The sequence below is a fragment of the Tamandua tetradactyla genome, chromosome 16 (genome assembly GCF_023851605.1).
Source record: "Tamandua tetradactyla isolate mTamTet1 chromosome 16, mTamTet1.pri, whole genome shotgun sequence".
Classification (NCBI taxonomy): Eukaryota; Metazoa; Chordata; class Mammalia; order Pilosa; family Myrmecophagidae; genus Tamandua; species Tamandua tetradactyla.
Genome location: NC_135342.1, coordinates 14,846,018 through 14,873,461, shown reverse-complemented (window position 1 = coordinate 14,873,461; position 27,444 = coordinate 14,846,018). Strand labels below are relative to the sequence as shown.

Sequence of the window (27,444 nt, the reverse complement as noted above, 5' to 3'; positions counted from 1 at the left end):
AGTAACCGCCCACTTTTCAGAAGGGTAACCGAGGCCGGAGAAAGGTGAGGAGTGTTTGCTCAGGGTCACGCAGGTAACTGGCGGTAAGGCCGGACTGCAGCTCCACGTTGGCATTTACAACCCACCCACCAACGCGAGGGGATGGAGGGAAAATTCCACTTTTAGACCCGAGGAACTTTTAGGGCTTCGGAGCACGGTAACTTCAGGAATAGGGGCCAAGGTGGGCCTTTTCCCCGCCCGCCCCTTTTCATCTTCCCTATTGGCTCATTCTAGGAAGGGCGCTGTCTGGGAACCCTTTGCTCGCCTAATCCTCGGCTCGCTCATAGGCGACAGGGTTCTGCGCAGGCGCGCGAAGGGCGCCTTCGGGGCCCGCGCTTTACGACACTTGTGCGGCGGCGGCGGCGGCAACTCGGCTCTCCTTCGCGACGGTTCAGCCGGGTGCCGCTAGCGGCCGTTGCCAAGGTGGGGGTCGCTTTGCGGCATGGCGATGGCGGAGGGTGAGCGGACTGAGTGTGCTGATCCCCCCCGGGACGAGCCCCCGGCTGATGGTGCTCTGAAGCGGGCAGAGGACCTCAAGACGCAAGCCAACGACTACTTCAAAGGTGCGCCCGCTCCGGAGGGGGCAAGTTAGGGTGGAGAGCGGCCCAGGCGGAGGGCTACCCGGCCCGCGCGGAACCATGGCAACGCGGAGCGGAGCCGCGGCGCGGGCAGGCGCTACCAAGTGGACAGGAGTAGGGAGGCCCAGTATGGGTGCTACCAAGGGGCGACGTAGGGGGCTTTTGAGGGAGAGGGTAATGCCAAGATGTGGTGTACAAAGCGGGTGATACTTAGTGGGGGGACTAAGGCGGGCGCTGCCAAGTGTGGGGCGGGAGAGCGAATAAGGGCGCTACCAGATGGTGAGCCTTTGAAAAGTGCTACCTGATGGTGATACCTGAAGAGGGCGCTACCAAGCGCTGACATGTGCCGGGTGAGTGATGGCGCTACCGAGTGGAAAAAGGAGGTTGGCTGCCACCAAGGCGGGACAGGGTGATTGGTCCCAATAAAGGAAGGAAGTGGGGGGCGGGGAATAGGTAGTAAGTGGGCAGAGAAATAGATTTGGTGACTCAAGGAAAGGGGAGTTGGGTCCCCTGAGAGTAGGGACCCCAACGATAGTATGATTTATGATCTTAGGAAAGAGATATATTGAGCACCTGCCGTGTGCCAAGGACTATGCTGGACTCTGGGGAAAGAACTGCAGTTGAGACCGATGTAACCCTGTCCTTGTGCAGCTTATGATTTAACAGGAGAATCAGACATTGAGTAAACATGCAAATAAGTAAAATAGTTGTGAATTGTGATAAGTGCTTTGAAAGAAAACCAACAAGGTGCTGAAGTAGAGAATAAGGGTGGTTACTCAGGGTGGTCAGGGAAGGTCTTACTGAGAAGGCAGCATTTGAGTTGAAACTTGGAGAGGAGAAATGGAAAGAATTGTTCCAGGTGGCTGGAGCAGCATGTGCAAAGGTCCTGAGGTGAGAAATGACAGACTAGTGTAGCAAGGGGCTTTAGCAAGTTTAGGGGGGAGGCTGATGTGAGATGAGGTTAAGCTAGGGTCTAGATCATGCAGATTCTTGTAAATCATTGCAAAGACTAGCTTGAATTTTACTTAGCTATCAAAAAGGAGACATTGAGAATGTAGATTGGCCAATCTGGAGGGTTGGGCTGAGGAGGAATTTGAGCACAATCTATGTGATTGAGAATGAATGAGGTCGCTTAAAAAGGAGGGTCTGAGAAGATAAGGGGCCTAGAACCAAACCCAGGGAACTCTGATACTGAGAGTGAGAGGGAGGCTGAGAAGGAGTGGCCAGTGAAGCGGAAGGAAAACCAGGAAAGAAATGTCAGGGAGGCTAAGAGTTGAGAAGAGAATGCTTCCAGAAGGAGGGGCTGGTGCCCTAGGTTGGATGCTGCCAAGGTTTTGACCTTCAGTTTTGACCATGAGTTTTGGCTCCGTGGACATTGGTGGTGACCTTGACAAGGGCAATTTCTGGGGAATGGTAGGGTGGCATCTAGCTAGGAGGGCACTGAAGAGTAATGGGAGCTGAGGAAGTGGAGACAAGAAATGTTGGCAAGTGTTCAAGTATTTTGGTTCTGAGGGCGAGTGGAGAAATCGAGCAGGAGAAAAAGGTGGAATTAAGGGAGTCTGCTTTTTTTAAGGATGGAAGAGACTATGATCCATTTCAGAGGGGAGACTTCCAGCAGTCAAGCAACTGAAAGGTAGTAAGGGGAGATCTAGAACTCTAGTGGAGGACTTGGCCTCTCATGAGCACAGAAACAAATTCTAGGTCTGTGGAGGTTTTGTCAGGCTGGAACAATGAAAGGGAGGTGGGACTGGTGGAACTGGTGGGTCTGGGGTTGTGGATATCATCCTGAAGGCATGGGGAGCACTGGAACGTTTTTCAGCAGAGGAGCAACATGGTTTGAAAAGAGCATTTGAAAAAGGCCCCCTACTGCTTTGCAGAGAATGAATACATGGGTAAGACAAAATCAGGAGGCCAGGAGGGCATATGAGCGAGGTGGTACACAGATCAGGGGGGCAAAGGGGAAGACCTGGAAACTGATTCAAGTGTTTCAGAGGAAAGGAGAGTGGCCCTCCAGGCAGAAGGAACCGGGTGGTAAAGGCCCAAAGGTGAGCAGAGCCTGGCACTGGGAGGTGAGGGGGCTGGAGTGTAGGAGGGGTAGTAGTTCTTGGTGAGGTTGCTGAGTCTTAAAGAGGAGCCTGAGCTTTCTGCTGGGGGTCCTGGGGAGCCATGGCAGGTGTCTGGGCAGAGGAAGGACAGGGTCAGCCTTGTGCTTTAGAAAGATCTCTCTAGCTGCCATGTGGAGGGAGCAGGTCTGGAAATTGGGAGGGCAAAAAGGAGGCTGGGGCAGGAACCTGAGCAGGAGAGGAGAGAGTCCAGACTAGGGCAGGGCAGAGGTGTTGGAAGTGAGTGAGTGGGTTTGAGAGACGTTCAGGAGGCTGATTCGACCAGACATGGTGACAACCAGTCTTTGGGTATGAGGGGTTGGGACGAGGCCCCGTCTCCAGCTTGGCGATGCAGTGGAAAGTGGGTTCATCCCTGAAACGGGACATGGGAGGAGTAGTGGGTATGGAGTTGATGCTGAGGTTACCTAGGAATTGTGGGAAACAGCAGGGGCACCTTGCCCCCCCCTTCCCCCCCCCCCCCCCCCCCAGGATCTGGGATCCAGCTGTCAGGAGCCCTGGGACTGGGCAGGCCAGAGGTACCTGGCATTGAGCTGGCATGGAGGAGAACCGCCTCCTGCCTGGCAGGCAAGGGCATGCACCAGTCCCTGCTTCCCGGACTGTGGGAATAACAATAACAATAAAAAAGAATAATTACAGCTTACTTTAATTGAGCCCCTGCAGCGCCAGGTACATCGCTTTGTTTAATCCTCCTTGGGGCTGTGGGAGGTGGGCAGGAGCAGCCCTGTTTGTTTTATAGAGGAAGTTGGGGCTCAGGAGTGAAACCACTTGGTCAAGGTCAGAGTGTATGTGAGCGGCAGAAGCGGATATCCCCTCCTTCCTCCCCATGTGCTTGGCTCCAACTTTCAGAGTCCTTACTCAAAGCCATCCTGTAGGGAGAGGGGCTGGGCAAGGGCTCAGAAGACCCCCTCTCCCCATGGCTGGGTCACCTCTGGGAGCTTAGGCCCATTTCAGGCCCTGGGGAGCAGAGCTTGGGTCCCTAGCTCAGGTCCATCTGCTGTGACTCAACTCTCATCCTCTCTCTGGGCCTTCTGTATAATGAGGGAGGGAGCTGTGTTTAACCGCCAGGGAGACCCCCAGATAAGAATTTATAGAGAGGAAGTGCAGAGGCAGCATGCCACGGTTAAGAGCTCAGGCTGCCTGGGATCCAATCCTGTTTCTTTCTTTTAAACCCTGCATTGCCCCTGGGCACCTGAATTAACCTCTCTCTGCCTCAGTTTCCTCATCTCTAGAATGGAGAATGTTACAAGGACTAAATGCATTCATATCTGTAAAGCATATAGAATAGCTGGGATATATTATAATTCTCATCAGTGGAGGCATGTCGTCCAGGGCCCTCCAATTTCCTTCCTGTCCCTTCTCTTCTTCCTTTCATTTTACGTGTGTGGGTGGATCATGTCCTCTGCTGCAGCCACTTTTCATACTTGAATTCAGATGAACCTCACAGCTTCCTGATGAGGCAGGCCAATTGCCATCCCTGAATTTCACATGAGCAAACTGAGGCTCAGAGATGGGAGGCCGCTAGTTGAGGTCTTGTGTTAAGGGTCAGCAGAGCCATGTGTTGGGCTTTGGGATGCCACACGTGCACTTGACTAACCCCTCATCCATCCAGAGTGCTGGCTGTCTACCTCTGGGAAGTGGATAGGAGTCCTGAAAGGCCCTGGCATTCCTGGGAGGGTCAGTCTGAGCTGGACTGCCGGATTCTGTCCCTGCTTGTTTTTGGAAAGTAATGGACCCCAGCCTCCGCGGGCTTAGCGTACTGGGCACACTCCTTACCTAACAGTGATGACCCAGAGTGGGCAGGGCTGGGGCATCTCATTTAGTATGGAGGGGTCAGTGAGGGCTTCCTGGAGGAGGAGATGGCTGAGTTATTTGAAAGATTGCAAGAGTTAGACTGGCCAGAAGAACTATTGTTATATTGTTCTTGGCCACATCCCCAGGACCTGACTTCTCCCTTCTCTAGCATCCATCTCACTCACTCCCTTTCTCTTTGTTTTTCGTTTATTTGTTCAAGAACCATTCCTTGAGCCTGAAAGTCTCTTGTTCAATTCTCTTCACCTGACTCACTTTCTCATTCTCCAGGTCTCTGCTCCAGCATCCCCTTTGGGGTGCCCAGCCCTGCCCACCCTGGTCCTCACTTTCTGGAGACAAATCGGTCTTTCCATGGGACTGGGAGCCCTGGAAGCAAGGCTAGGGGCTGCTATGTCCCCAGACAGGGCTGGGGTCAAGGAAGTCAGCTGAATGAGAGAAGTGCAATGCGTGTCAGCTCTAATGAAAACAGACTCTCTCCTGAGAGCACAGACCAGGGACCAAGGAAAGGTTTGCCTTGGGGGAAGAACACAGTGAGAATGGTGCAAACACTCTGTTCCCTCTCGACCCTGGGCCTTTACCTGTGCTGTTCCCTTGGCCCAGAACATTGCTGCCACTGACTCCCCCATCCTCCAAGACTTGGCTTCAGGGATCCTCTTGTTTTGGGGGAGCCTTCCATGACTTGGTTCTCCTGCCTGTTGAATGGGCATGTGATAGGGTGGGGGTGGGCTCCAGGTCTGACTCTGCTATGGGCAGCCTGGCATTTGACCTTGAGCAGAACCTCCAGTTCTCATCTGTAATCCGAGCATCTGAGTGGTGCTTACACCACAGAGATGTAAAGTGCAGGGCACAGACATGGCTCATTCCAGATAAAAAGTGACCTTTTCCCCATGGCCAGATATCACAGCCTGTCACTCCCCTGCTCAGAACCCTCCTTGCTCAAAACTTCAGTCTGGTCCTCACTGTAGCTGCAGGGCCTGTGGGGTCTGCTCCCACCAGCCTCCCCGACCTCCTCTACCCTTCCCCACTTACTCCATCCCGGCCACACCAGCCTTTCCCTGTTCCCAAACGCCAGCCTCGCTCTCACCTCAGGCTCTTTGCACCTGCTGTTGTTCCTCCTGTCACATGTTGCTTCCTTTGGGTCTCTACTGATATGTGCTCTTCTCCTGAAGGTCTAAGTAGGTTCCTTCTCTGGTTCCTGTTCTCTTACTTGACCCCCTTCTTGGGTTTGCTTATTTGTAGCAGAGGGAGTAGGGTGTATGCTGGACAACAGTTATTGATTGGGGGGGGGGTGATTTTAAACTAGGCCTGAGTTAGGATGGCATTGTCGGGATGGGGATGGGGAAGAGGGGGCAGGCTGAAGAAACATTTCTTAGCTTGACCCTGGACATCAGCTTCCCCGTCTGTAAATGGGAGCTGGGCCAGCACCCAGTTGAGGGGCCATTCTTACTGGTGGCAGCAGCTCTACCTCATGCCTCCCCCTCCGCCGCCTCCCCAGCCAAGGACTACGAGAACGCAATCAAATTCTACAGCCAGGCCATCGAGCTGAACTCCAGCAATGCCATCTACTACGGCAACCGCAGCCTGGCCTACCTGCGCACTGAGTGCTATGGCTATGCCCTGGCTGACGCCACGCGGGCCATCGAGATTGACAAGAAATACATCAAGGGCTACTACCGCCGGGCTGCCAGCAACATGGCACTGGGCAAGTTCCGGGCTGCTCTGCGTGACTACGAGACGGTGAGCTGGACAACTGGCTGGGTGGGCACCTCAGGACTGAGGGGGGGCAGGCAGTCTCTAAGTCACACAGCTGGGGAGGGGCGTGTGAGGAGGCCTTTTATAGCTTTGCTCACAAATGGCAGCGAGGGGCCCCGGCCTGGAATATACCACCTAGGTTCACCTCCCAGCTCTGCATCACTTGCTGTGTGACCCTGGGCAGATTACCCAGCCTCTCTGTGCCTTACTTTCCATTAGGACCATTTCTCTGAGGAATGAGTTTCTTTTTTAAGGCACTGAGGATAGGATTTGGCGCATGGTATTCTTTAGGGATTCTTTATTCTGATTGCTGTTGTCACTGTTGGTGAGCAGGTGTGCCTCAGCCCTTCCAAAACCCACAGCATTCAATAGGTAGCAAGTTACAGGTGAGGATATGTGCTTTGAAGAAAATAGAATGCAGTGATATGCTATAGAGGAAGAGCAGACGGGGATGGGGTTGGGGTCCTGAGAAGCCAGAGGCTGGGGTTCTAGGCCAGTAGCCTGGGGTGGGAGTGGACTTCAGGCCAGGTACAGGTCAGGGTGCAGGTAGTTTAGAGCCAAGGGTCAAATTGGAGGGAGAGGCTGGGGGGAGGGTTTGCTGAGTGAAGTTGTGAGGAGTCCGACTCCCAATCCATTTCCTGGCCAGGCTCCTCCCATGCTGTCCTTATCTGGAAAATGGTGTCAAGGGCAGTCATTGGCCACCTCCTGGGGTGGCTGTGGGGCTAATGAAGTGGAGTGAGTAAAGGTTATTGGGGCTGGACAACTAGCTAATGAGTAACCAGAAGGGCTGCCCTGGGTTGGACAGAGGAGTTTCCTGCAGGGCTCCCAGTGGGATGGGAGGTCTGGAGAAGGTGGGTGAGGGTGGAAGACAAGAGGAGGCTGGGACAGGTTTGGGGCAGGGTCTTTGCCCACCGGTCCTAGGGATTAAATCCTCATATTCAACAAGGCAGGGTGTTGAAGCTGGGGTGGTCCCTTCCTACCATCTGAGGGTGTACCAGACTTGAGCTTCACCCCCAGGCCTTGTGGATGCCACGGAGGGCCTGGGGGATCCAGAGCCCTTACAGGCTTGAGGCAGGGCCACCCGGTATTTAGATCTCCATGGCTCTCTGGGTGGCCTTGGGGTGGTTGTCCATGGGCCTTCTGGCTTCAGCCCTTCTCCTTTCTGATACCCTCTCTTCTTTTCATTCCAATGCATTTTTATCAGGCTCCATGGCCAGGGCAGAGGGGTCTGGCCCTCAGGCTGCTGCTCTTATATCCAGAGCCTATCCCCCTCCCCACTGCCCTCCACAAATCCATGTGCTGTCCCTGTGGTTGGAGGCCTGCTTATAGCAGATACTGTGATTTCACAGAGGACACGTCATCTCTGTCTTCTGTGACCAGGAAATGGGATCATGGAGGAGGGTCAAGATGGGCCCTTAGTTGAAACAGAAGAGCCCTCCCTCAGCCAGGGTTGGGGGAGAGCCGTCCTGTCTCAGCCTGGTTCCCAGCCAGCTTGGGTCTCAGTGGCCTTGTCTGTAAAATGGAAGAGTAGTAGACCTCACCTCATGGTGGCACAGTAAGGACAGAATGAGACAAGTGCCCTTAGGAGAGGACCTGCCCCCTGGCCAGCCCTCAGTGCCATCAGCGGCCTCAATGATTCGACATTATCGTGGATAATGTGATAATCCCTGCCGCACGTGGGCTGTGTGGGCCCACCGAGATCAGGAGCACTCAGCAGGATCTGGCTTTCACTGTGGGTCCACAATTCCTGACCCTCAGCTCCCAAATCCAAGCAGTTCTGACAGAGTTCTTTTGGTAAGTTTGGACCACTCATTTGGTGGCAAAATGTGACATGAACCCACAAGAGGCTGGGACAGCCTTGATTGCCCCCTGTGGTGTGACCGATCAGAGATTTTTGCTTCAGAAATGCTTGTGTGTGATTTTGGGTGCTGCTCCCGAACCCCTGGGAATCTGCCCTACGTCACCCTTTGAAAACCCCAAGATTTTCCATTTCCTACCCACATCTGGCCCCCTGTGCTTTGGGTAGTGATGGTAAAGCTGTGTTATTCTTAAGGCAACTCAGACATTGTCATTATTGCCAGTGCGTTCTCTCAGCTGAAGATACCGCTTTTATAACAAAAGCAACTTCTTATTTGGAGACACTAGTAGAATCCTGTGCAGTAGTAAGAAATAGTGCAGAGATCCTTTGTGCCCTTCACCCGTCCTCCCAGTGGTGACATCCACACAGCTCTGTGCAGTGTCCCAGTTAGGATGTTGGCACTGACAAAATCCAGGTACCACTCTTTAAAGACAAGTTCAGATGTCAGTTGTGGTGCAGCAGGCCTCAGCCCCTGAAGACCCAGCCAGCCCCTCTCGAGTCGGAAGGCTCCCAGCTGTGCTGCTTCCACTTTCCCAGTGACAGCAACAGCATTGGGCCCTGGAAGGAGCACTTACTCACTGTGGGCCCTGTGCTCAGCCCGGTGTTGAGTTCTCACGTTGGCCCCTGTAGAGCCATTGGCAACCATCTCTACTTTCTAAAAACTGAGGGAGGCTTGGAGACAGGGCCTCTTGCCTGGAAGATCCTGGGCCCCAGCCCCACAGGCTTCCTGAGGGGTGTTGAGTGCTGAATGCCAGGGATGGCAGGGGGAGGGGAAGCTTGGGAAAGCATCCCAGTGTGTGCACTGGCATTGGGACCGAGACTGGGGCATGGCTGCCCTGCAAGAGTCTGGATTCCTGCCTTCTCACATCAGCGACTTCCGCTCCCAGGCCTCCGTTTACTCCCTTGTCACATGGGGAGCGTGGTGGCACTACTTCCAGGGGCAACTTTGAGGATAAAATGAATGAGCTGGTTGCTTATAGCAAGGCCAGGCACATAGTAGGTGCTCAGAAAACTAGCCGGGTCTTTTTGCTGTCACTGTTCCTTTCCCACCCCCTTCGCCTTGTGTTATTTCTCCTCCATCCTCCCAGCCTGCAGTCTCCTGACAATAGGGGACTCAGAGGAACACTGAGTCATTCATTGATTCACGGCTGGATATACAAAAGTGGGCTGGAGCCCTGGCCCTACCCTAATAGAACACATTCCACTGGGGGACACAGACCCTGTTCCTGCAGAACCCAGGGCTAGGGCAGGGGAGTTCAGGGGGAAATGCCTGAGTCAGTCTGGAGGCCCATGGTTCTTCCTGGAGGAGGGAATGGCAGGACTGAGACCTGGAAGAAGAGGAAGACTTAGAAAGGAGTTGGAGTTGGAAGTGAGATGTGCTGGGACAAGGACAGCCCATACAGAGGCCTGGAGGTGCTTACCTGGAGGGTGGTGAGTTTGGTCTGGCTGTGTGGTACAAGGCAGACAGAGAAAGCGGAGGGGTGGGTGGGGCCCAAGGGCCAGGGCAAGTGGTGGTTTTGGACCTCATCCTGGGGTGTGGACTTGTAACCTCTCCCCATTGGAAAGGACTCCAAGGGATGTCTGGTGACCCCACCCCCTTCTACCACCACATCTACAACCCAGATGGAGCCACCTGGCAGGATGCCTCTACCCTGGGCCTGCCCAAACACGGAGGAAGCCGCTACCCAGCTTCTTCCTCCTCTGTCTGGTCTGTGCACCCAGTTCCTAGGATAGGCGACCTCACCCCCTGCTGGGGACACTTCCTCAGGAGTTAGCACATATCTTTGAGTAGGCTTCTGACCCACTCTGCCAAGCTTCCCACCAGCTCCCCTGCCCCTTGAGGGCTAGTCCTGGCACTCCCTCTCTGCCCCTGTCACCACTCCTGTTGAGGCCAGGGCATGGGCAGACCTGAGAGAGGTGACTTCACTTTCCAGGTCACGTAGCCAGTCCATGGCAGAGCCAGGATCTGAATCCAGTTCTGTCTGGCTTCCAAGCTTGGTGGATCGGAGTTTGCAGGAAGTGGGTGGAAGGTGGGAGAGGGAAGAGGATGGACCCTTTTACTGAGAAACGTTCTGGGCCATGGCCCTGTGCTCATGTGTGTGACCTCGTCTAACTGGCACAGCACCAACAAAGTGGGGATAAGGAACAGCTGATGCCAATGTGAAGCGACTGGCCTGACCCTGCCACATGCCCATTACAAGGCTTCTCCCCTCCGATCCTCACAGCAGCTTCTGAGGCTGCTCATGGTTGTTACTCAACTGATAGTCAGCAGAGCTGGAATTTGAGTCCAGGCCGCCTGGATGTGGGATCCATAGTCTTCACCTCTCTTCAGAGAAGGAAACTGAGGGAAGTCATGTGTCCCAGGTCTCCCTGAAAGCCCAAGTTGAACAAGGGCCGTGACACCGGTCAGTGCTGGCCGCTGCCTGCCAAGCCCCTCCCAACAGCCCTGGCAGGTGGGCCTATTACGGTCCATTTTATAGAAGAGAACACTGAGGCTGGGAGAGTCCCAGTCACCCAGCCAGTCCTTGGCCCGTCCAAAGAGTTCAGCAGGCTAGTTACGGTTTTGGAACTGTCCCCCATCCCGTCTCTCACGCCCTCACCCACCTTAGTGGCAGTAATAACAACAATATTGTGAAGTGGGCTTCACTGACTGTGCCTGGGCAGACGCTCCTACACCTGCTCTGGTTCCCCTGAGGAACTGAAGCTGAGTGCCTGGTCCTTGGCTAGGGACTTTTTATTTTTACACTGGTCAGAGCCAAGACTTACCAAGCACACTGCATGGATTCCCTCATTTCCTCTCTCCACAGCTCTGTGGGCAAAGCTGTTACGCCCCATCTGTGGATGCAGATACTGAGGCCTGGGGATTCAGGGTCCCCCATTCACCACAGGTGCATGGTGGCTTCAGTGTCCAGGCTCCCAGAGCCTAGAGCTGCAGACAGGCCCCCCACAGGACTGAGAGAGGGAGGGGAGACCGGGCTGTCCCCAGCCTGAGCCTTGACACCTCCCCCACCCCACCCAGGTGGTGAAGGTGAAGCCACATGACAAAGACGCCAAAATGAAATACCAGGAGTGCAACAAGATCGTGAAGCAGAAGGCGTTTGAGCGGGCCATTGCGGGTGACGAGCACAAGCGCTCCGTCGTGGATTCACTCGACATTGAGAGCATGAGTGAGTCAGGCCTGGGTGTTCCGTCAGCCCCACCACTGCCCAGAATGTTCCGCATCCCTGATGGGCCCTTTCCACCCCCCACCCACTTGGTAGTGGGGGTGGGCTTGGGGGCCCATCCCAACGTTGCTGTCTGTTGCTCCTCCCCTTGCATTCCCAGAAATGCCCCAGTCCAAAGCTGGGCCTTGGTTCCCCAGTTTGGGCGAGGTGGGTGAGCCGTGAGCCCACCATCTCGCTGACCCCTGCCCACCTCCCCCCCAGGCCCGAGCTCCCCACCGGCTTCTGTGCCGTCTGCCCCTCCCACCGGCGGTAGAGCCAGCCCCTCCGTGGCCTCCCGGGTCTGATTCACTTCTAAGTCCTCTAGGCGCTTAGCAAATTCAGTCATTCGTTCCACAGGTAATTATTGAGCACCTACTGTATGCCAGGCACTATTCCTGGCCTGGGGGATACACCTGTGAACCAAACAGGGAGCTGATGTTCCAGTGGGGGGGAAAGATGATGAATGAGTCAACAAGTGACTAAAGGGGGATAAGTGCTGTAAAATCAAATTAGGGGCAAGGGAGAAGGGAGGTAGGAGGGGGGGTTCTGCTAAGCAGGGAGGTCAGGAAGGAGGTGATACCTGAGCCAGACCTGACTGGAAGGAGGGGCTGCAAGAGGGCCTGGGAGGGGACTGGAATCTTCATGCACTCTATCCCCCACGCCTCTGTTGACCTCTCAGGTCCAGAGCCATGTCTGCCCCACCCCTGGGAGAGGTCCCCCATCTTCCCTTTCCCCTTCCACCACAATGGCTGTGGCCACTGACTCTTGTTCCCCCTGCACACACCAGCCATTGAGGATGAGTACAGTGGGCCCAAGCTGGAAGATGGAAGAGTGACAATCACCTTCATGAAAGAGCTCATGCAGTGGTATAAGGATCAGAAGAAGTTGCACCGGAAGTGCGCCTACCAGGTAACACGTCTGTCAGGGTCTACACCTACCTATAAGCCCAGCTAGAATTACAGTGCTGGCTGCATCTAAACTCAGCTGTAAAGGACAGGTGCCTTCTGAGGTGGTGGGCCCTAAGCCTCAGGTTCTCTGACAGAATGAGAGGAGAGAGATGATTATAAGCTACTGTTCATTGAACGTGTGGTGCAATGGGCCCCATGTGGAAGGGTCACCACCTCGTCTCCTCTAGTGCCCCCAGCAGTTTGGTGAGATGCAGGCATTGCTGTTCACCAGTGCAGTCAAGGGACCAGAGAGGGTAGGTGATTTGTCTGAGTCAAAGGTGAGGACACGGAAGAGCCTTTTACTGAATTTTGAGCCTGGTGTCTCAGCCGAATGCAGTGTGGCTGCCTGTTGCAGGTATAGGGCTTGGTGCTTGTCCTACCTCTAGGCTCCGAGGAAGGCAGCTGGGCATGGGGTGGTGAGCTGGTTGAGACGTGGGTTCTGGTTTCCCATCTGGATGGCATTGCTGGCTCGTGGGGTAAGGACATAGGGCTTCTTGTAAGCCGTGCTGATAGACATATGACGATGTGCCTGGCAGGTGACAAGCAGGGTTGAGAAGGCAGCAGGCCTTCACCTGCCCCATCTGAAGGTGATAGGGAAGCTTCCAGTCGTTAAATTTGATCTAAATGGCCTGGGTTCAAATATCAGCTCCTCTACTTCTGAGCTGAGTGACCATGGACAGGTGGCTTCACCTCTCTGCCTTGATTTCCTCCTCTGTAAAATGGAGATAATCAGTACCTCCACCTAGGGTGGTTGACAGCTTCATCCCTGTCAAGTGCTTGGAACAGACCCTGACACGTAGTGCTCTGTGCAGGTTAACTCAAATGGTGACCGTGTGGATGAGAGTGAGAGAAGAGAAGGAAGTCCCTGAGCATATTTGTTTTTGTTTTCCTGGATGTTTTTAATGAAATACAATTAACATGCCAAAAAAATGCACAAATCTTAAGTATTTCATTAGATGAGTTTTGATAGTTTTATGTCTTCGTAACTACTGCCCAAACAAATTACAGAATGTTTCCGTCATGCCAGAAAGTACCCTTGTGTATGATTTCACAGGCAGCCAGTGATCTTCCTTTTCACCTCCGTACATTTTTTTTGCTTGTTCTTGAACTTTATATAAATGTTGTACAAGATTAGTGTCTTTTGTGTCTGGCTTCCTTTCACTTGACATAATGTAACGAGAGTCATACATGCAGATGGCATGCATCGGTAGTTCATTCCCTTTTCATTGCTGAGTAATATTCCGTCCTGTACATGTACTTCAGTTTGTTTATGCTGTTCTCTGCTAATGGACATTTGGGTTGTTTCCAGTTTTAAGCATTTATAAATAAAACTGCTACAAACTTTTGCATCCAGGTCTTTTGGGAAACATATGTTTTCATCTCTCCTGGATAAATAAATGCCTTGGAGTGCAATTGTTGGGTCATAGGGTAGATGGATGTTTAACTCCAAAGTAGTCATATCATTTTGCAATCCCACCAGCAGTGTGGGAGTTCTACTCGCTCCACATCCTCACCAACATTTGGTATTGTTCAGAATTTTCTGTTTTAGTAATTTTAGTGAGTGTAAAATAATCTCTTGTGATTTTAACTTGTTTCTCTAATAACTAGTAATGTTGAGCACTCTTTCATGTGTTCATTCACCATTTCTGTATATTCTTTTGTGAAGTGTTCAGGTCTTTTGTTCATTCTTTAAATTGGATTATGTGTCTTTTTATTGTTTATTTGTAGAGCATCTTTATGTATTCCAGACATGAGTCCTTTATCAGGTATATGTATTAAAAATATTTTTTCCCAGTTTGTGGCTTGGCTATTTATTTTCTTTCTTATTCGTATCATTGAATCAGTACATAGTTGAATAGTAGTTTCTGAACCATTTTTTCTCTTGTCCTTAAATTTAGGGGAAGATGTTCAATGTTTTTACCATTAAGTATGATGTCAGCTGAAGGTTTTTCTAAGAAGCCCATTACCAAGTTGAAGAAATTCCCTTCTAATTTGCATTTGCTGCGAGTTTTTATCAAGGGCATTGAATTTTGCCCATTGCTTTTTTTTACATCGATTGAGATGATCCTGAATTTTTTTGCCTTAATGATGTTAATGTAGTGAATTACATCCTGTTTCATCTAAGCTATATAGTTTATTAGCATAAAACGTTATTTATAATTTCTTATTATCCTTTTAATAACTGTAGAGTCTAAACGATGCTCCTATTTTCATTCTGGATTTTGATGATTTGTGGTTTTTTTAAACCTTGCTCAGTCTTGCTGGAAGTTTATCAATATTTTATTAATAAATAACCATTAGTCAGGAATAATCATTAATTCATTAAGAGCCAACTTTTTTTTTTTTGGTATGCTGTATGGTGGGGTCACATTTCAGTGTTTTTTCCATGTGAGTATCCCATTATTGCAGCACCATTTGTTGAATTTTTTTTTATTTGTTTTTTTTTGTCTGTTTTGTTTTGGGGGAAGTGCATGGACCAGGAATTGAACTCAGATCTCCCACATGGCAGGCAAGAATTCTACCCCCAAAGTAACCCTGCACCCCTCACCCTTAAGAGCCAACTTTTAACTCTGTTGAATTTCTGTTTTTCTTTCTGTCAGTAATTTTTATTCTTTTTTTTCTTTTTTACTTTTAATAGATATTTATTAAATGTATTTACTTGATTACAATTTTGGAGAGAATAAGAATTCTTTGAGTAATTGTTACTAGTTGGTACTATTCAATTCCATCTAGGATATATTATATTGATGTCTTAGATGCCAGAATGTCACTCACTTTTCAGCATTTTTTCATGAATAGTTTCATAGAGCATTCGTTCTTTGCAAATTAATTATCCCTTACTACCTAGATAGAACATGGTCTAGATTTTTTTGAATTTTATTGGTTGTTTTTTCTTTATCATTGATTTTTATTCATTTTTTTCTTTGCTTTCTTCTGCATGCTTTGAGTGTAATTTGCCCTTTATAACTTCTTATGGTGGAAGTGTAAGCCATTGATTTTACACCTTTCTTTTCTATACACATTTTTAAAACTAAATTTCCTTCTACTCGGTATTTCAGCTGCATCCTACAAATTTTGATACGTTTTCGTTATTTTGTGAGAATTTTTTTCAAATTTGCTTTGTGAATTCTTGTTTGACCCATGAGTTATTTAAAAATGTGTTGTTTAATTTTCAAATATTTAGGAATTTTCTGTGTATTTTATTGTTACTGATTTCTAATTTAATACCTTTTGGTCAGATAACATTCTGTATGATTTGAGTTTTGGGTATTTCTAGGTTTTATCTTGGTGAACATGCAGTGTCACTGAAAAGTAATGTATGTTTTGCTGTCATTGGTTATAGAATAAGAACATCTATAAATGTCAATTAGATGAAGTTGGTGATATCACTGTTAAAAATCTTTTATGTCCTATTTGTTTACTAATTGTTCTATCAGTTACTGAGAGAGGGATATTAAATACTCCAACTATGTTTGTGAATTTTCCTATTTCTCCCTATAGCTCTGTCAATTTTTGTTTCAAGTATTTTGAAGCTCTTTTATTAGGTACATTCACATTTAGGATTGTTATACTTTCTTGATGAATTGACTCTTTTATTATTATAAAATGTCCTTTGCTTCTGGCAGTACTCTTTTCCTGTTAGTAAAATAGACCAAATTTCTGATACTTAGTATTTGCATATAGGAAAAGTGCAGCTTTTCCCATTCTTTTACTTTCAACCTGTCGGCATCTTTATATTTTTCTTGTAAATGGCATATAGTTGAGTCATCCTTTTTTTGGTCCATTCTGAGGATCTCTGCCTTTTAATTGGGATATTTAGTTCATTTATATTTAGCATAATTATTGATGTGGTTTTGTTAAAATTTACTATCTTGTTACTTGTTTTCTTAATATCCCATCTCTGTTCCTCCTTTTTTAACTTTTTTTGTATCTAAATCAAGGATCTTTTAGTATTCCATTTTATCTTCTGTGGGTGTTAAGGGGAGTTGTTATGTTTTTATTGGTTACTGTAGACCTTCTCAACTTAGCCTCTCTTGAGAGAACTGAACCCTAATACCCTTAGGCATCCATTATATGCAATGAATTAACTTCTCTCCTGTGCATTTATGTATCCTCTTTGGGAGAATTGAAAAAAAATAGTCACTCAGCATATTTCCTGTAGGGCTTAATTATATTTCACAGAAACTTTGATGAGAAAGGCTGCTCCAGAGATTACAATATGCAACTTTAATTTCTCCTATTCTCCCTTCAAATAAATTAGACTACTTCATGAAAAGTGTAAGAATCTTATAACAGTATAATTCCTTTTACTTCGTACTAAACTCTCTACTCTTGTTATACCTTAGTGTATGTTATAAACCCCATAATAAATGCACTATCATTATTTCTTTTGTCAAATCTTTCAAGAAATGTACGTATATGTCTTTCTCTCTCTCTCTCTCTCTCTCTCTCTCTCTCTCTCTATATATATATATATATATATATATATATATATATATATATATATGAAATAACTTTTTCTTTTTTATGTTCCCCCTTTTCACCATCCACTAACTTTTTTAAAATGTCTTATTTATTTGCCCATGTATTTACCTTGTTGCTCCTTGTTTTTCCTTGAGAAGCTTCTGTCTGGTATCATTTCCCTTCTGCCTGAACACTTATCTTTGAGCATTTTTTGCAGTATAGTTCTGCAGGTGCTTAATTCTCTCAGCTTCTGTCTGCCTCAAAAGTGTCTTTATTTTGCCATAATATTTGAAAGATATCTGTATTGGATATAGAATTCTAGGTTGACATTTTTTTTAGCACTTTATGTTTTCCCATTGTCTTCTGGCCTCCATTTCTTTCTGATGAGAACTTAGCCACCACTTAAATCTTTGTTCCACTAATATATCCTAATGTATCCTCTTTTATTTTTTCACTGACTGCTTCCAAGAGTTTGTCTTTGATTTTCAGTAGTTTGACTTACGATTTGCCTTAGTGTGACTTTGTGTTCATCCTGCTTGGCATTTACTGAGCTTTTTAGATCGGTAGGGTTAAGCTTTTCATCAGTTCTTGAAGGTTCTTGACCATGATCTCTTTATATATTTCTTCTTCCTATTCTTTCTCTATTTTCCTCCTGAAAATCCATATACGTACTTTTTAGATCATGAGATACTGTCCCAAAGACCTTGAATACCCTGTCCATATTTTTTTTTCCATTTTTCCTCTTTTTGTTTCAGTTTGGATAATTTTCGTTGAACTGTCTTAAATGTTTGCTGATTTTTTCTAACTGCTGTTAAGCCCATCGAATAAGTTCTTTATTTCTGTTACCGTATTTTTTGTTTCTAGTTTTTCCTTTTGGTTCTTTTTTGTTCATAATTTTAGTCTCTCTCTCTGAATTCGCTATGTGCACACCTTTTCCACCAGCTCTTTTTTTTTTTTTTTTTTTTTTTTTTTTTTAAAGGAAAGACAGAGAGAAGGAAGGAAGGATAGAAGGAAGGAAGGAAGGAAGAAAGGGAAACATTTTTAAACATTTTCTTGTATTCTGTTTCTCCGTTTTTGTTACATGGGCTGGGGCCGGGAATCGAACCGAGGTCCTCCGGCATAGCAGGCAAGCACTTTGCCCGCTGAGCCACCGCGGCCCGCCCTCCACCAGCTCTTTTAACATATTTATCATGGTTCTTTTTAAGTCTCTGGTGAGCCATCATCTGATGCATCTCTGGGCCGGCTTCTACTGTCTGTTTTTCAAGTGCCTGCCATGTAATTTTTTGTTGTATGCTGGACATTTTGTGTAAAAAAGAAAACAGTAGAAATAGAAATAAAATAAACTTTGCACAGAAAATGGTGCACCCTTTCTTCTGTCAAGTTGCTAGTGTGGGTGGTTTTGTTGGTCTTATCTAAAGTTTAAGTGCATCTTTAGTTGCAGTTAGTTCACTCCTGGTTTGAAATGTTTTTTTGGGTGGAATAAGGACTTTCTCTACAGCAGAACTTGGAATCTTAGCCCTGGCAAAATTCCAGGGATGTCTCTATGATTTGAAGTTACCAGCTTTAGGAACTGTGGGAAAGCTCTGTGTTTTTCAGTCTGGCTGCCAATGTTTTTATTCGTTTGTTTTTTTATTTTTTTTATTTATTATTTTTTAATATTTGTATTGTAAACAACAAACAAACATGAAGCATTCTTGATATACATTCTTGACATGGTTACAATCAGTGGCTCACAATATCATCACATAGTTGTGTATTCATCACCATGATCATTTTTTTTTGAACATTTGCATCTCTCCAGCAAAAGAAATAAAAAAGAAAAAACTGATATATGCCATACACCTTACTCCTCCCTCTCACTGACCACTAGTATTTCAGTCTACTCAGTTATTTTAACCTTTGTTTCCCCTATTATTTATTTCTTATCCATATTTTTTACTCATCTGTCCATACCATAGTTAAAAGAAGCATCAGACAAAAGGTTTTCACAGTCATGGTGTGAAAGCTATATCATCGTACAATCATCTTCAAGAAACATGGCTGGTGAAACACAGGTCTACAGTTTCAAGTACTTCCCTCTAGCCACCCTAATACACCATAAACTAAAAATGGGATATCTCTATAATGCGTAAGAATAACCTCCAGGATAACCTTTCGACTCTGTTTGAAATCTCTCAGTCACTGACACTATTTTGTCTCATTTCGCTCTTCCCCCTTTCAGTCGAGAATGTTTTCTCAATCCCTTGATGCCAAGTTCCAACTCCTCCTAGGATTTCTGTCCTATGTTGCCAGGGAGGTTTACAGCCCTGGGAGTCATGTCCCACGTAGAGGGGTAAGGCAGTGAGTTCACTTGCTGTGTTGACTGGAAAGAGAGGCCACATCTGAGCAACAGAAGAGGTTCTCTGGGGGGTGACTCTTAGGCCTAATTTTAAGTAGGCTTAGTCTATCCTTTGCAGGGATAAGTTTCATAGGGACTGCCAATGTTTTGAGCTTCTGGGGAGTTCTCATGGTTCTCCATCTTGCCCCCACTTTTCTGCCTTGGAAGGTCCCTCTACCATGAATCCCCAAGCCCAGCCTTCCTTGAAGGCCAAGAGAGAGCACTGACAGGCTAGACAGAGATGTTCTGTGGCTGGGACTCCTTGGGGTTCTCATCTGTCACACCAGCTCATAGCAGCCATAAACCTCCCGCTGGCTCCTGGCTCCTCTCCCAGCCTCAGCAGGTCCTTTCCTCCTGCCACACTGCCAAACCAATGCAGCCACAGGTCTCTTTCCCCAAGTGAGGGCTCCTCATTGCCTGCAATTTGATTAATTTAGGCTTCTGTGGATCCTTGGTGCTGGTGTGGTTTTTTTTTTTCTGATTTGGTTTTGTTGATCATTTGGCTTGTTCTCATCATTAGGATGACAATGACAGTGTTTTCATGATTTTGTACATTCTGACCTGATGTGGACATCTTCTATTTATCTGAACCCTTTTTTTTTCTAACTTTATTTTGAAAATTGTTAAACCTACAGAGAAGTTGAAAGAGCAGCACATTTAGCACCATATACCCTTTACCTAGAGTCACCGATTACTAACATTTACTTTATTTCAGCCTTTTATCACTCACTCACTCACACACACACACACACACACACACACACACACACACACACACACACCTTTTTCTTTGGCAGAACTGTTGAAAATAAGTTGCATCCATCATAACCTGTAGCTCAAAAACAAGGAATTTTTCTGTATGACAGTCAGTTATCTGATCTCAGAAACTTAACATTGATATGATAATATTTCTAATGAAAATAGCCCATGGGCCACCCACAAAACCTGGAAACATTGGTAAAATATACGTAACATTTTCGAAGATATGTGTAACATTTTCAAAGACATCTTTAGTCTATAAAATATAGTATTATTGATGCTTCCAGATATGTAATTTAATTTCTTCCATTTCCCCCTAGCCATTTTTTCTTTCATTTTTTAATCCAGACTCCATTGAAGCATCGCATACGAGTAGAGTTATTCTGTCTTTTTCGTCTCTTTTACTCTAGAAAAGTCTCACAGCCTTTTTTTGGAAGCATCTTTATGAATTTGACATTTAGAAGCATCCAAGCCAAGTGTTTTGTAAACTGTTCTGTCTGAATGTATTTCTGCATTTCTTCATGATTCTGCTTATTTTTTTTAAAGAGCCATGAATCTAGGTTAGCATGTGAAATAAGCCCCATGTCTAAATGGCACAGAACCCTTCCCTCCGACCCTGGGGTGACCTCCACCCCAGGCCAGCCACCCACGTGTCTGGTCCTCCCTGACCCTGCCTCTCCCTTGCCCCAGTGCAGCAGCATATTCTGGCAGTCCAGCTCTCCAGGGACAGGGTGGCTGGCAGGCCCTCCAGTGGGCCCCACTTACCGCCTGCCCTGCCTTCCAGATTCTGGTGCAGGTGAAGGAAGTCTTGTCCAAGCTGAGCACGCTGGTGGAGACCACGCTTAAAGAGGTGTGTGCTAGAGGGCGTTGGCGGGCAGCGGGCAGGCAGTGGGGTGTGTTGGCAGAGCAGGGGCCATGGAGCCCAGGAACTCACTGACCCCCTGATGTCCTGCCCTTGGTCACACACTTCCTCCCCCCCCCCCATCTTTTTTCCTGCTGTGTCTCTCCTTTCCTGGTCTCCATCTCTGTCCCACCCTCTTCCTTCCTGTGTCTGCTGCCTGTGTCTCTTGCATGTTTTTCTGGGTCTGGCGTGATCTCTTTATCCCTCCCCTCACCTTTGCTCCCTCCCCACATCTCTCTCTGGGCCCCTCCCTCTCCCGTGGCCTCTTTTCTTCCAGACAGAGAAGATTACAGTGTGCGGGGACACCCACGGCCAGTTCTATGACCTCCTCAACATATTTGAGCTCAACGGTTTACCCTGTGAGACCAACCCCTACGTATCCTTCCTCAAAAGAGCAACTCCCCCCCACTTTCATTCCCTTGGGTTTGGGGTGCAGGAAGGAGAAGAGCCTCCGCCCTTGAAGAAAGCATGAATATGCAAAAGGAGAAGCTTTGAGTGGTTGCTCCAGCATTGAGACTTGGGTGGGGCAGCAGGCTCTGGGGTCAGACAGGCCAGGGTTGTATCTTCCTGTGCTGTGTGTCTTTGGGCAGGTGGCTCCGTGTCTCTGGGCCCTTGCTTTTTGGCATCTGTGAAATGGGGCTGTTGCAAGATCACACTACTCATATTATTATATTTGCTTGGTAAATGGCCACTGTGTGGGGCCACCTGGCTTAATCAGGATTGGGTGGGAGAACCTGTATCCCTTCTTCCCTTTGGCTTCAGGCCTACGTTCAGGGGTGAGCTAAAGGTGACTGACCACCCAGTGCCATCCCCCTCCCCCGTGAACCTTGGTTTCCTTGGGAAATGGGCAGGAAGAGGCCTCAGCACCATCCTCCTGAGATTCAGAGAGGCGACAAAGCAAGGAGTGGGATGAAAGCTGGGATATCCTGAGCCCTACTGACCGTTCTCCCTTTTCAGAAGGTGCTGGCTGCAGGTGTGGGGAAAAGTGGCCCCTCTGGCCCATCGTCTGCCTCCTCCATATTTTCCTTAGCAGGACAGATATTTAATGGTGACTTTGTGGACCGTGGCTCCTTCTCCGTAGAAGTGATCCTCACCCTTTTCGGCTTTAAGCTCCTGTACCCAGATCACTTCCACCTACTTAGAGGTGAGTAGGAGGCTGTGGGACCTGGGACCCTGCGCCGAGAGCCTGCTTCCCCTCTGTAAGCCTCAGCTTCCACCTCTATAAAGTGGAGATAATAATCAAAGCATGTTTATTTTGTGGATTCTCCATGATCACACACCTTGTAAGTTTGGGCACGTTGGGCACTACGCAATGACGTCATGCAGGGGGGCAGCATTGCATCAGAGACAGTGTGGATGTGTATGTGCATTATTGATTGGCAGTTGGCAGTCAAGGGTCTAAGGAAGAGGCACTTTTTTCTAATGTGCACAAAGGTGCAAATTTGCACAAAGGAGCAGGCTCTTGGGTGGCCCTGATCACATAGGAAATTCCAGTGAAGTAACTAATTTACTGAATAACTGAGTAGGTACTCAGTTAATAGAAGATGATATGGTTTGGGGGCACTGTTCCCTTCCTCTCATGCTTTCACCTGGCACTAAGATTCCAGGGCCATTTCAGCTTTTTCCCAGAGGAGGCAGAAGAGATCCAGGTAAACCAGAGAAAGCGAGCATCCAAACCCCGTGTGCAGGCTTCCCGTTGGAGACGGCAGGAGTCAGTCACAGAGGGTGCCCCCCAGGGAAGGGAGGAGGGGCATGGAGTAGCGGATGGGGATTTCTCAAATTCCCTCCTTTTACCTGTTCCTCCATAAAAGAAATATACAAAAAAAAAATGACACAGGGTTGGGGCATCTCCAGGAGGAGAGGAAGTGGTAAAGCCGGTGGCAGTGGCACCAGCTCTGTGTGACCCAGGCCTGAGGCTCCCCTTCTCTGTGCCTCAGACTTCTTTTCTATACAGGGGCGCAGTGTAGCATCAGCTACCCACCCTGTGGTGCAGATTCAGTCCTTCATTCATCCAACTGAGGTTTCCTGAGCCTTTGCTGAGCCAGCCCCGTGTCAGGGCCTGGGGCACAGCAGAGAACAGAGCACTCCTTGGGGGCTGTCAGGCTGGGGCAGAGGGATTGGTGCAGCCGGTGTGCAGGAGATGCAGGTGCAGTGCTTAGTTTATTGGAAAGTCATAGAAGCTATGGAGGGAAAGGAAGTAGGGAGTGGGGGCTTCAGTCTTATTCCGGGTGGTCCAGGAAGGCCCTACTGGGTATGTGCAATTGGGTCAAAGGCCTGGATATGGTGAGGGCACAGCTGAAGGGCCACTGGGGAGATCCCTGCAGGCACAAATGCCCTGGGCAGGGGCATGGGGTGGAGGCTAGGGGTATTAGGCACATCTAAGCTTTACCCCAAGTGCCTGGGAGGGAGGGGGGTGTTAGAGCTGTAGGGATTGCGTGTGAGGGCTCTGGCCCAGGAGAGGTCCGAGCTACCTTGGCTCGTCACAGGCACCTGCAGGGGGACTGTGGGGCTGGAGCAGGGTCGGGTCTGGGCATAGATTCTGCTCACCTTGAAGGCAGATCCAGAGTACCAGCCTGGACGAGCATGTGAGAGGGTCAGGTGCAGGGTAAGTGGTCAGTGGTGCCCTCTGAGTGCCACATGGGTGTTGCCGAAGACCTTGGGCTGAGGGGTCAGACACTTCAGGCGAGGTGCTAGCTCTGCAAATTCTTGGCACCCTACTTGTCTCTCCCAAACCCCAGGGCATCCGCAGGAGGAGCAAGGTCATGAGCAGGAAGGGCGAGGCTGGCAAATGCAGTAGACTGGGTCCAGCACTCATTTTTGTCAAGGCACGGCCCTCTGAGAAAGAACCCAAGGCCCACAGGAGCAGGGCACTCTCCCTTCCCTGGTCCCTCAGCTGGGGTTATAGCCAGCTCTGCCTCCTGTGGCTGCTGTCTGTGGGCTGGGGGCCAGCATTTCATGGCCTCACGTTTCTCCTCCAGCCAGAGGCAGGCCTGTCCTTGAGGGCATCCAGGCTGTGGGTGCTGCTGCTGCTGCCCTTGGGACAGGAGGCTGAGGTTTCTGTCCCTCCCACTGTTGGCCAGGCAACCATGAGACGGACAACATGAACCAGATCTACGGCTTTGAGGGTGAGGTGAAGGCCAAGTACACAGCACAGATGTACGAGCTCTTCAGCGAGGTGTTTGAGTGGCTCCCGCTGGCCCAGTGCATCAACGGCAAAGTGCTGGTGAGCATGGCACCAGACCCAGCATGCCCCCTACCCTGTCACCACCGAGGGGCCATTGGTGGACAGATGGGGCTGGGTGTGCCAGCCCCTTCCTCATGGCTCTGTCACCCCCACTCCCCAGATCATGCACGGAGGCTTGTTCAGTGAGGACGGCGTCACCCTGGATGACATCCGGAAGATCGAGCGGAATCGGCAGCCCCCAGACTCAGGTGAATAGAGGGTGGGGTGGCTGAGTGGCCAGGCTGGAGCCAGTGGATACCCTCTTCCCATCTGGAGCCTCAGGGGTCCCACAGAGAAGCAGCTGAACTCAGAGCTGACCTGGGCCCCAGTCCTGGCTTTGTGTTCTTGGCAGGGACAGCAAGTCTGAGCCTCAGTTTCCCCACCTGTCACTTGGGCCTATGTACCTCCTTTGTGGGTCCACCCTGGCAGGGGAACACTGCTTAACATGGTGCAGAGCATAGCCTGCCATGAACTTGGAGAACATGCTGGTCATAATTTACTCATGAGTCCTTCACTGACCCCAAGTGATGTGTTAGGGTTCACATCCCAGTGATGGAGACAGAGCAGATTGTCCTCACGGGTCACAGCCATGGGGAGCCATGGATGCAGGGGATAGGAGCTTGGAGGGGGAGCTCTGGGGCAGAGACATTTGAATTGACGCCTGGTGGGAGGAGGCGCCCCCATGAGCCCCCAGGCACCTGCACGGGTTCTGGGGCAAAGGGACCTTGGCGGGGGAGGAGCAGTGAGGAGGACAAGGTGTGTTCAGAGTGGCTTCAGGATGGGCAGGGAGTGGTTTAGGGGTGTTGGAGTTGGGCATGAGGTCACCTGGGGCCAGTTCTGTGGAGCCCCCCCACCCCACCCCAGGCATGGGTGAGAAGCTTGGTCTTTACCTCTGAGCAAGGGGAGCTATGGAAGGCTTGAGCGGGAGAGAGCGACCTAATCCAGAGGATTAGGTATTGACTGGATCCGAGGGGAGACGTAGGGCCAACCCGAGATCAAGGCTCATGTCTCAGAGCCCTGTCTACAGTGCATCCCAAGGCTGGCCCAGGAGGTAGCTGTGAGGGCCCATCTCAAGGAGGATGGTGCAGCTGGCCGCTGGCGTCCTGATGGGCCCCTAATGCTCCTCCCGCCCCCTCACAGGTCCCATGTGTGACCTGCTCTGGTCGGACCCACAGCCGCAGGTGAGTCTGCCCGGGAAGCAGGGCCAGGCGGGGCAAGATGTGGGCAGGGTGGGTGGGATGGGCAAGGTGGACAGGTATCCTGAGTCCTCGCCTCCCTCATCTGCTCCCAGAACGGGCGCTCGGTCAGCAAGCGGGGCGTGAGCTGCCAGTTTGGGCCCGACGTCACCAAGGCCTTCCTGGAGGAGAACCAGCTGGACTACATCATCCGTAGCCACGAGGTCAAGGCCGAGGGCTACGAGGTGGCCCACGGCGGCCGCTGTGTCACTGTCTTCTCTGCCCCCAACTACTGGTACGTCCCCCTCCTTCCCCCGCCCCAGCCCTCATTTTTGTTTAACTTTTTATCATGGAAATTTCAGAGATACCCAAGAGTAGGTGAGTCAATACAGTGAACTCCATTTTCCTGTCCCCAAGCTTCAGCAGTTACCACTCAGAACCATTCTTCATCTTCCCTCTTCCCTCCACCCAATACCTAGATTCTTTTCAGGCGAACGCTGGGCCTCACGTCCTTCCATCTGTTTTCCATCAGTGTTTCTAAAAGAAAGGAAGACTTTTTTTTTTACCCACTTTTTCTCAACATACCATCATGCTGTTATCTCACTGTTGAAAACCGGGCAGTAATTCCATGTATCCCCAAATCCAGTAAGAGTTCCGTTTTCCCATGCTCCTTAAAAATACCCTTTTTCAGTTGATTTCTTCCAAGTGGGACCCAAGCAAGGGCCACATTTTCAGTCCCTTAATCCAAAAGTTCCCTGTCCTTTTTCTCCCATGGCCCTTTATTTCCTGAGGAGACCAGCTTGTCACATGCGAATTTCCTGTGCTCCCCTCCAGATGCGCCTGCCCCCCGCAGCGTGGCCCTCTGTCTTGGTTCCACTCTCCAGGCATGAGAGCAGAGGCTGGGTCAGCTCCCGGTCCCGGTCTTGGCAGGAGTCCTGCCTTGGTGGGGCCGTGACTGTTTCCGTCAGGTGGCCTTCTGCTACCCTAGTCCCCACCCTCCCTCCCCTCCCTCCCTCCCCTCCACCCCTTTTCCCTCTCCTCATGCCTGTGCTCACTGGGCCCCCTTCTTCCGTCTGGATCCCCCTTCCCCACCCCATGAGCCACGCTCTTTCCCATCTCTGTCTATTGCATTCTCGTATCTCTCCATCTTTCTCCACTGTCTTGAAATCTCTGTCTCTTTCAGTGTCCATCTGTCCTGGCCTCCATCCCTGTGTCTCCCCACCTCATCATCTCTCTCTCTCTCTTTCCCCTCCCCCATCTCTTCCTCTCTCCTTTTCTCTCCCCACAGCCACCCCTGTCTTCCAGCCTCCTCATGTCTCCTCTCCCCCATCCTTCCCTCTCCTCCCTTTCCGTGGTTCCTTTCTGCCTCACCCTTCCTACCCCTTTGACTCCCATCCCTGACCTCATCAGCCACTCTGTCCCTGTCCCTGCAGCGACCAAATGGGGAATAAAGCTTCTTATATCCATCTCCGGGGCTCTGACCTGCGGCCCCAGTTCCACCAGTTCACAGCAGTGGTGAGTCACCGCCTGGAGCCCCTGCCCACCCCTGTCCCTGTGGAGGAGGAGGGTCATTGGGGTGGGGGGTAACTGCATCTGCGTGCGCAAGGACTACCCTGAAACCAGTCTGTGTGTCTCTGAGTCCATCCCCTCTGCCTCTGGTCCTGCAGCCTCACCCCAACGTCAAGCCCATGGCCTACGCCAACACGCTGCTGCAGCTCGGGATGATGTAAGGTGGCCGCGGGGCAGCCTGAGGCCCAGGCCCTTCAGCTTCCCACCAGACCCCAGGCCCCCGGCGAGGGGCAGAGCAGGCCCCAGCCCAGGGCAACGTTGGACCCCCTTTTACTTTGTAAAGTTTGTATTTATTCCCCTTTAGGTTTGCAGAGGGGGTGGGGGGCAGAGTTGGGGCAGGCCAGAGGGTCTGCTCCCTGGACAGACAGGAAGGAGGTGGAGTGGCTGCGGCTGGGGCCCCAGCCCGGGCATTCTGGAGGGAGGCCGGCTGGGGTGGGGTGGGGCCGCGAGGCTTCCTTGCCCCCCTCGTTTGCATGGCTCCTCCCTCTGCTAAAGCAATAGGGCCCCGCCTTAGGAAGACCCCCAGAAGGAGGGTCATCAGGGAGCCTCGCCTGCACCCCCCACTCCTGGAAGCCCCAGGGTGGGGCTAGGCTGGGGCCCACCCCATTCCCCAGCCATTTTACGTCTGTAATTAAATATGTTAAAATAAAGTCATTGTTGTAAGTCA

General features: G+C 49.9%; 1 protein-coding gene across 1 annotated transcript; it reads left to right on the top strand.

Annotated features, from left to right (window-relative positions):
* The first annotated feature begins 420 nt into the window (after window positions 1–420).
* On the top strand, window positions 421–27,444 carry PPP5C (protein phosphatase 5 catalytic subunit). The gene is made up of 13 exons (XM_077131364.1): window positions 421–602; window positions 6,045–6,286; window positions 11,179–11,326; window positions 12,150–12,271; window positions 20,694–20,759; window positions 21,088–21,186; window positions 21,849–21,954; window positions 23,891–24,033; window positions 24,155–24,242; window positions 25,174–25,214; window positions 25,325–25,503; window positions 26,642–26,723; window positions 26,876–27,444. The coding sequence occupies exons 1-13, from the start codon at window positions 482–484 to the stop codon at window positions 26,936–26,938; spliced, it is 1,500 nt and encodes a 499-aa protein (XP_076987479.1). The 5' UTR covers window positions 421–481; the 3' UTR covers window positions 26,939–27,444.